Source organism: Trachemys scripta, chromosome 3 (assembly GCF_013100865.1).
Source record: "Trachemys scripta elegans isolate TJP31775 chromosome 3, CAS_Tse_1.0, whole genome shotgun sequence".
Taxonomy (NCBI): domain Eukaryota; kingdom Metazoa; phylum Chordata; order Testudines; family Emydidae; genus Trachemys; species Trachemys scripta.
Genome location: NC_048300.1, coordinates 101,327,207 through 101,336,352, shown reverse-complemented (window position 1 = coordinate 101,336,352; position 9,146 = coordinate 101,327,207). Strand labels below are relative to the sequence as shown.

Genomic DNA, 9,146 nt, shown 5'->3' with positions numbered 1-9,146 from the left:
AGTGTTGCCAATTATTGTGGGACTCAAGGTCTTCTTCTTCACATGGTTGATGTAAATGTACAGCAACAACTATCATTTTATATTCAGATGGTTAAGGCAGATAATTGCATCTGGAGTAGCAGAGTGTATTGCTGTGATGTCTCCTTTGTATTTGTGAATTGGGCATTGAATTGTTATATGTTCCATGGTATGTTCTAAGTGACCACAGTTGCACACTGAAGAGTCTTTAATTTTCATTTGTGCAGCAACTATCCGCATCTGCCATAGGTTATGCGGATGCGGTTTAGGGTTGCCCATGAGCTTCATGGGAGATTGAAGCCAGGGATCTTTTGTGTTGGGTCTTTCACAAGGTGTTTATTTGTGACTTCTTGTGAATTCCACTCAGCTTTCCAAGCTTCATCAGGTTGAAGTTGCATTGTTGAAGGTTAAACTCATGGGTCCAAAACGGCTTATGTGACTTCAAGCAGCAGTGAGGGACGTTGTTAAGATGGGAAGATATTTGTTTTCCACAATCTGCTGAAATTCCTGAAGGGTTGCAGCATCACCCCAAATGGATGGAGGTGCAATGCATGACAGCACCGGCAGCCAAGGTGTTGGGGTCGACTTGAGGGTTCCAGTGATGCACCACATTGCAGTGTTCAGCTGGACGTCAACAAGTCAAGTGTGGCTACTTCTGGTCCATATCACTGCACAATTCCTGGCTATGGAGTACACAAAGGCCATTGCTGATGTCCAGAACTAGGTTTGCCAACTGTCCCTTATTACAAGGGACGTCCCTTATTTTTTCATCTCTGTACAACAAAATTGGGAGTTGCTGAGCGCTGCAAAAGGCAACAAGAAATACCCGATGCGAATATAGGTGAGTACTTATTATTATTATTAATAATAACACTATCAGGAGGAGGGGTGGGGCAGGAGTGCTAAGAAACAGTCCCTTATTTTTGAAATACAATGTTAACAACCCTGCCAACAAAGCTCCAGCTATTTTTCAAGGAGAAGACCAGAGGCATTTCCGGCGAAGTACACTTAACACAAGCTTGCGCTGCCTCCTTCCTTGCATTTGTTGGGGTTGTTCCTTCAGGAAATGAGGCAGATCTTCCAGGGAACTGCTCCCTTCTGCTGTGAGCACGTGAGGCTTCTCCTCCTAGGCCAAAGGGAGAAGCCTTGTATGGCAACCCCCTTCTACAGCATTGGCAGCCACCAGGCCCTGGTGGGTGGGTGTGTGTGGGGGGGTCCAGTCCCAGTTGAGCTCCTCCTGCTTTCTTTGCTGCCCTGGTGGAGCTCAGCCCCATAGCTCCCCCCGCCCTTTTAACTTGCGCGGCTTCCCTCTGTCACCAGCCAGCGCTAGTGCGTGTGAAAGGAGGAAGCGGAGAGGGGCGGGAGGAGAGCGATAGTAGGGGAAGCAGAATCAAAACAAGCGGGACACGCCTTTTCCCCTGGCGCTGCTTCCCCCCGGGCCGGGCGGCTGGGTGTGTAAGTGTGTGCGCAGCGGGGCTGGGCTGGCCGCGGGTGCCCGCCCGGGAGGGCCGGGAGCACTCAGCCTGGGAAAGCCGCAGCCAGCTCCTCTCTCCTTCCTGGGCGCCCTGTTTGCAATGGAGCCGCAATGAGCCGGGGGTAGCAGCAGCCGCCTCCTCACCAGTAGCCGCCTCAGCCGCCTGCTCCAGCTCCGCGATGCCGAACCAGAAGAGCAGCAAGGGCAAGAAGAACAAGCGCGCTAACAGCAGCGGGGACGAGCAGGAAAATGGAGCCCTGGCCCTGGCGGCGGCGGCGGGCGCAGCGATGGGAGCGGCGGCCGCCGCGGTCGGAGCGGCTGGAGGATCGGGAGGAGCAGCGGCCGCGGCGGCGACGGCCGGAGGCGGTGGCTGCGGCGGAGCAGTGGCTGCAGCCGGCGCGGGTCCCAGCGACAGCAAGAGCGGTGAGAAGGGGGTGACGGGCGGTGCAGGGGGGCGGGGGTTTGCCCTGGTTTCTGCAGCATCAACAGCGTGATGGGCAACTTTGCCTTCCTCTGCCCGGGCCCGGGCTGCGAGCGGGGCCCGCGGCGGCGCGTTGTCAGAGGGCGAACGAGAGTTAGGACTCGCCCCTGTCCCCGTGCTCAGCCCGACTGCCGCCGCCGCCCTGCGCCGCGAGAAAGCTGAGCAAAAAGCAAACGCCCGGTGCAGCCCTTCGGGCCACGCTGCCCGACAGGAAACAAAATGCCATCTGGGGAGCTCCATGTGCTCCCCCGCCGTGCCGCCGCTGGGAGGTGGGGGCTGACAAAGGCCACGGGAGGCTTTTACTTGCCCAGACTCCTTGTCTTTTCCTGTCTCTTCTCTCTGCCCTCCCCCCCCATTTTATTTTTCTTCCTGGTACTGCTGGGGGCTGTGTTTGCGCCCAGCGCGTGCGATGCGCAACACCAGGCTGTGGGGAGGGAAGTAGGAAGGAAAAAGGGCCAAGAGGAAAAGTTACCTCGGAAAAAAATTCTCCTCTTTGTGTCGGCTGGCATTGAAGGGCGAGGCGGACATCTGCTCAGGCCGAGCTCGGTGATGGAGCCTGAGGTTAACCTGCAAGTGACTCCCACCGCCTTGCTTGCAAGGGTATGTGCATTAGTGTCAAACAGGTGGAGAGCAGCACTTTGCCCACTGCCTAGGCATTGGGGCCTGACAGCTTACATACTCTGAAAGCAAACCCGGTAAAGGCACCATATTACTGGGGGGGCGGAAATAGCAATCTAAGAGTTGTCTGGTACTAATGTTAGGGCATAGATGTATGTGCTCAGCACATTCTAACAAAGATGGCTATTCTTACTGCTGCATTTATAGAAATGTGTTTCCATCACAGCCCTTAGGGCGCACTTACAACTTAAACTCATGGGTAATTTAGTTTTAATTCTTCAGATTTCTAAAATAGAACTGTAGACATCCATCCAGTACCGTAACAAACTGTCAGTCAGCAACCCCTAGGTTATTCATCATCCATGGGCCATGATTAAAAGGAAGTCAAACACCATCCCCTGCCACTGCCACCAATCCAAACCCTTACTTTGGCAAAGGTTTTCAGGAAGTTCAGATTTGTGACAGTTTTGCTATCCTCCAAAGTGAATATTGGAGGTATTACATGATAGGATTATTGGATTGCACTGGTATAGAACTTTCAGTGCTTGTACCGTCCATGTTTAAGCAGAAATCCTGTTTAATGTGAATGAGGGTTTTTGCTTTAAAACCGTTGGCATAATGCAGTGCTCTGGGTGGAAATTGTTCCTTCATTTAATACACTTGTTAGAAGTGACCATTTATTTAATCACAGTTAGAAAAAATAAAACAAGTCCTGGTTTACTATAGAATGTTAAATAAAAATAAATTTACGTTAACATAAAGGGGTCTAATGTAATCATATTTGCAGACTGTGTCATCCTTTTGAAGTTGATTTCCCTCACAAGCCATTTTTAAGCTCTATAGTTTTGTCTCAGAGCATTTTGCTAGGATGTTTTCTTGTGGAAACTTATTTTACCATTTGCTGTTTTTTTTGTAGACTACCAGGCTTTAGTTACTTTAAAGGAGCATTCAGAATTGTACAAACCCAAGGCAAGTTAGAGGGTTCTGGGTTTTTTTGATAGGGAAATAAAACAATAGGCCTGAGTCCTGCAATCAAGTCCGTGAGGACCCTGTGAAGAGCCCCATTCAAATCAGGATTCAGGACCAGTGCTTTAACTTTTTCCATGATCAGTAAGTTGGCAAGGCTGGGAGAGTAGATGCAACTGGATTTATACTTTGGCATGACAATTTTGCACACTGCTGTTAATCAGCAATGACAATTTTTCAAGAGTATCACTTCATTTTTGGGGGGAGGAGAGCTCCTGTTGCATATTTTTAATGGAATTAATATAGTTAATTACAAACCTTTTTATCTCACTAGGCCTCTGTCAGACTGTTTTTTATCAGAATATAATAATACTCTGTATAGTTCTGTAGAGTAAGTGATCAGGTCCTATTTTTTGGTTTAGATGAATGAATAGGAAAAATTGAAGTTAGAGAATATTTGGAAACTTTTTACCTTGTTTGCCGTGTTCTGTGACAAGAGCCTTTTACTTTTATATTTAATCAGAGAATAAGTATTGGGCCTGCTAAGGTGATTTTCATTGAGATATTTTCTGTAAGAACTGCCCACTTCAAGGTGACAAAAGGAGGGGAAAAAGACCCCTGATTTTTTTCTCCCTAACCCAAATTAAACCAGTGGGATACAAGAAGCATTGTGGGTAGATGTGCTGTGTTTGTGGGATAACCCAATCTCATTTCTTATACAGATGCCTTTTGAAGACCATGGGAGTTCTGAGTACCACACTGATAGCACTGTCAGTTCCCCTCTAGTTGGACAGTTTCCCCTTTTTAAAGAAGAATTCTGACTGTACCAAGTAGTTTGCATACCTTAGCTCTATTCTGATCAGGTTCTCAAGAAGTCCAGGCTACCTTTTGGAAAATCATATTGAGAAGTTCCTTTGAACTCAGTTTTGTTTCCCTTAGGATTCATTGTCTTTTTAACAACCCTGCAGACTAAAGTCCACAGGTGCAGCACTGGGCAGTGCAAGTACATTCAGACTGCCGTGCCAGCCAATGTGTCTCATCCCTAACCTGACAGGGCTGCTGGTAGAAGTGAAAAGTTAATTCAGTCTCCTTTCAGGCTTTTTTCTTCCCCACTGAGACTACCAACAAAGGTGCCAATTATGAAGGTGTTTATTATGTAGACACTAACCTTGTTTACATTGGTCACCAAACCGCTGTCAGAGCGTAACTTCTGCTCACAGTTGTCTTAGGTTGTACATCCAAAGCTTTAGATTAGTTCAAGCCATGGTTTTAGAAACACCATCAAAATATAGCAATTGTGTGAGTGGGTCCCCCATCTGGGGGATCATAATAAAGTCACTGCTGTTTTTAAAGTCTGTGAATCTCCCTTGAGGTGTAATGTAGATAGGGCCTTTGAGACAACAGGCTTCATAAATCTGAGATATTTCACTTATTCTTAGATGATTACAAAAGGATTTTTTCAAACCCTGAGATGTGGTACTGCAGTGAGTTTTGGGAATGTTTTCAGGTGCCCTAAGTTAGTATAGCTCTACTATAGAGTACCGTAACCTGATTTTCATCCAAAAATCCTCAATTTTGGATAATATTATAACATACCTATTATTACACACAAGTTATATTAAAAGTATATTCGGGTTGTGGAGTCAAGCATTCAAAAGGTAGGAAAAGCCAGAATTAAGGTTCTTTGTCCAAACTTAATTCATCCCCCTTGTGCATATGCATTATGCTACAGTCTGTTGATTTCCATGATCAAGACTAATTTTTCATACAGTCTCATTTTCAGATGGATTTTCTAACAGTGCAGTTTCCTCTTCATCTGCTAAGGCATTGTTTCGGTGCTGTCTTTGTAGCTGGAACTATTTTCTCTGAATCACCACAACCATTTCCTGCAGCACCTATGTGTTCGTTAGATCTTCCATATGGGTAGTGACCTACTCTGACCCTGCTTAATTTGAGAGATCTGAGTTGGGTCATAGCTCAAGGTGGTATGGCTAGAAATACAATGCCACATTATGTGAAGTGACTGTGCATCCTTCAGGTCTGTCTCAAATGTAGTTAAACTGATAATTAAACCTGGGGTGTATTGTAATGCACAAGGTGAGTGACATATTTTCAACTACTGTCCTTTTTTTATGGGCGTCCTAAAATATGCCCACTCCAAGTTTATCATGATTACTGTGTGGCTAATTTAAAATAAATAACTTTAAATGCAGGTAACGTTCTTTAGTCTTTTCATAGAGGAAACAGTAATCTGAAGGGTATCACTATGAGCTGAATACTAATGTCAATATTGTAAATTTTGGGGGGGAAATTGTCAAGGAAAAATGCTTCATTTATTAGAGTATTCACATGTGAAATCTATCCAAGCAGATTGAAAGCTGACTCGTTTTTTTAACCCCAAAAACAAACAAACAACCCCAACCGCCTTTCCCCAAAAACTTAAGATGTCCAGCTGTACCTTTGTTGTGTTTAACTGTGACTATACAAGTTCTTAAAAACTACTTTATTTACTTTCAATTAGAAATGCCAGGCTGGAAGGAAGAAATATATATATAAAATATATAAAAAAAAATATCCTGATTTTAATAATTTAAAATAGAAAATGGAAAAGGTAGGCACAGCAGTAACTAAGATATACTGAAACTGTGACTAGCCAATCATTACAATTTAAAAACTGGTTACATTATGGGGCTGGGGTATTTAAAGAGGACCAGAGAATTTGTGTAAGAATATATCAGTAGTTCAGTTTTCAAAATGAAATGTTCCAATGTATATATTTATGGAGTACAAATCACTATGGCTAAGCACTGATAAATATTCTCTATCAAATATTCTCTACTCGTTGAGTGATTTAAATGGGACCACTTGTGGAGTTTTAAAGTACTGCTAAGTGTGAGTAAGGACATAAAAATATGACCTATAATAGGATGCTAAAGCATAACTTGCGCTTCATAATTCTATTTATCTCAAACTCAGTTGAACATAACTGTTTTATTGTCTACACCAGTGCACTTTATTTTTGAAAAGAGCCTTTATGATGTATTTGAAGTACCTATTTGTAGGATTCTAGAAACTGTGCAAATACTTGCTTTTTGTGGACAAAACAGTTCATAAAATTACAAATCTGTGTAGATAGAGGCAGTTGTGTAGTATTGATGAATACAATAAAGACTGTTCCTGTATACGTGTGAGATAAGCAAATACACATGCAGATGTCAGGAAGTTAAAAAAAGTATATGCTCTCCGAATGGTTAACCATGGGCTGGATTCCATGCTCACGGCCCTATATTTATTACTAGGCTTTACTTTAGGAGATATTTTAAAAACAGACTTACTTGAAACTGGTGAGAGACTGTTGAAAGAATTAAGAGGAGAGTTTTCTTAGCATCCACTCATTCCAGACCTCCCTCCTATTTGTTTGTGAACAGCAGTGACAAGACAATTTCTGGGCATGGGAGAGGTCTGTAAGCTCTTTCTCTATCCTCCCTTATATCATCATACAGATACACACTTTTGTCTGCTTGATAGTTGTTGTCCTGAACCCATCCTTGCTTCTCAACTTTTCCTCCTATGAAATATTAGACAAAAGTTATTGGTTGTCCACAGTTAAATAGGTTCAGCCTAAAGGTTAGATCAACTGAGATGCCAAGTGTTTTAGCTCTCATTGCTCTTCAGAGGTACAGACATTAGGAGTTGTGGGTGCTCAGCATGTTGCAAGATAGGGCCTAAATTACAGGAAATAAATCCATACGGTTTGCAATCTTAAAAAGGCACCTGAATTACAATAACACACAAAATAATGATTTAAAAAAAAGTCACACCCTTCTTCTAATTAGAGTCCTTTTCATAGAAATTCAGGATTACAGAAATGCAGAAGTTTTGAGGAAACAGCTCAGTTCAAAGAAGTGAAAGTTCAGATGCAGAAGGCTAGCTCATCTTTGAGTAAGAAACCAGTGACTGCAGCACTGGAGTGTCATGGTAGAGTGCAAGGCTGTGAAGATGGGATACATCTAAACTGTAGTTGTAACATGTCAAGAAGGAGTGTTTCTTCCATTAGGAAGAAAGGGATGGAGGGAGAGAGAGAAAAAGGATGTTTCTACTATAAGTAAAGTGTAGCATAGCCATAACTTATGTCAACTTAGGCTATGTCACTCAGGGGTGTAAATTAGCTACCCACCCTGAGCGACATAACTTATGCTGACTCAAGTGCCAGTGTGACAGCGCTATGTTGGTGAGAGCGCTTCTCAAGCCAACATACCTACTGTGGCTCACAGGGACTGGAATAATTAAGCCAACAAGAAAGCTCTCTCCCATCCACTGTAAGCTGTAAGCTCTCTAGTGTAGCCAGGGCCTAAGATTCAGGGCAAGTCTACACTACAAAATTAAGTCGACCTAAGTTATGTTGACATACAGCCACCGCAGTAATTGAATTGGTTTAGGCCTTGGCTACACTTGCAGTTGTATAGCGCTGTGAAGTAAACCTGTCTTCGTACAGCTGAGTAGGGAAAAGCGCTGCAGTCTGTCCACATTGACAGCTGCCAGCGCAGTGGCGTGGCCACACTTGCAACGTTTGCAGCTGTGTTGGGAGCGGTGCATTATGGGCAGCTATCCCAGCATTCATGTGGCTGCAACGTGCTTTTCAAAACGGGGTGGGGTGGAGTGTGACGGAGTGTGGGGGGAGAGAGAGTGCTTTTTGGAGCGTGTCAGCACTCTATTTTACAAGTTCCAAACTCCCGGCCCCCTGCTCATTCATTCACTCACTCAAAGCAAACAGCAAACTGTTAGCTTTTTCTCTGTGGTATGAGCTTTAAAACCGGCACTTCCGCATTCCTGTAGCCGGTCACAACAATGGAGAGGATTGGCCACTTGAGAAGGTGATTAGTACAGCGCTGCGAGTGTTTACCCTCACACCCGTGAGTCATAGCCACTCCGCTGTATCTCTTATGCTTCTCCAGGAGGTGGAGTACCTGCAGCGGTGTACTCAGGGAGATACAGCGCTGTAAGCGCCCTGCCAGTGTGGACGGGGAGTGAGTTACAGCGCTGGGGGAGGCTTTACAGCGCTGTAACTCGCAAGTGTAGCCAAGGCCTTATATGTCCACACTACGCTCCTTGAGTCGGCAGTGCACATCCTCACTAGGAGCGCTTGCACCAATTTAACTGCCAGTGTGGGGCATCATGGGATGGTTTCTGAATGGCAGCAACACAGTGTCTACACTGACATTGTGTCAGCCTAACTGCATAGACTTAAGCGCCTTTTGTGGAGGTGGAGTTATTAAGTGGGCAAGCAACATTGGTGGGAGCTACATTTTAGTGGAGATACTTACACAGGTCACTGTAAGACAGTTTACATCAACCTAACTTTGTAGTCTAGACCAGGCCTCAGTTTCTTTCTGTAGGAATGGATACTGTACTTAAGAGGGGGATTCAGTAATCTCACTGCAGTCAGGGCCGGCTCCAGGCACCCAAGCACATGCTTGGGGCGGCACCTGGTAAGGGGTGGCGGGGGGAGCACGGCGTGGCATTCCGCAGGGGGGGCGCTCTGGCGGCGCGGCGCGGGTGGGGGCAGCGCGGGGCGCAGCACTAGGGGGG

The 9,146-nt window shown here is 45.2% G+C and overlaps 1 protein-coding gene across 2 annotated transcripts in view; it reads left to right on the top strand.

Annotated features, from left to right (window-relative positions):
• Positions 1 to 1,258: 1,258 nt before the first annotated feature.
• The window catches only part of HECA (hdc homolog, cell cycle regulator), a 43,901-nt gene continuing 36,013 nt past the window's right edge, over positions 1,259 to 9,146 (top strand). Inside the window, exon 1 of one of the 2 annotated variants that reach the window (XM_034765527.1) lies at positions 1,259 to 1,915. In XM_034765527.1, the coding sequence (XP_034621418.1) occupies positions 1,672 to 1,915 (244 nt within the window). In that variant the 5' untranslated portion in view covers positions 1,259 to 1,671. The remainder of the gene's footprint in view (positions 1,916 to 9,146) is intronic. The other variant, XM_034765528.1, reaches the window with a different exon arrangement.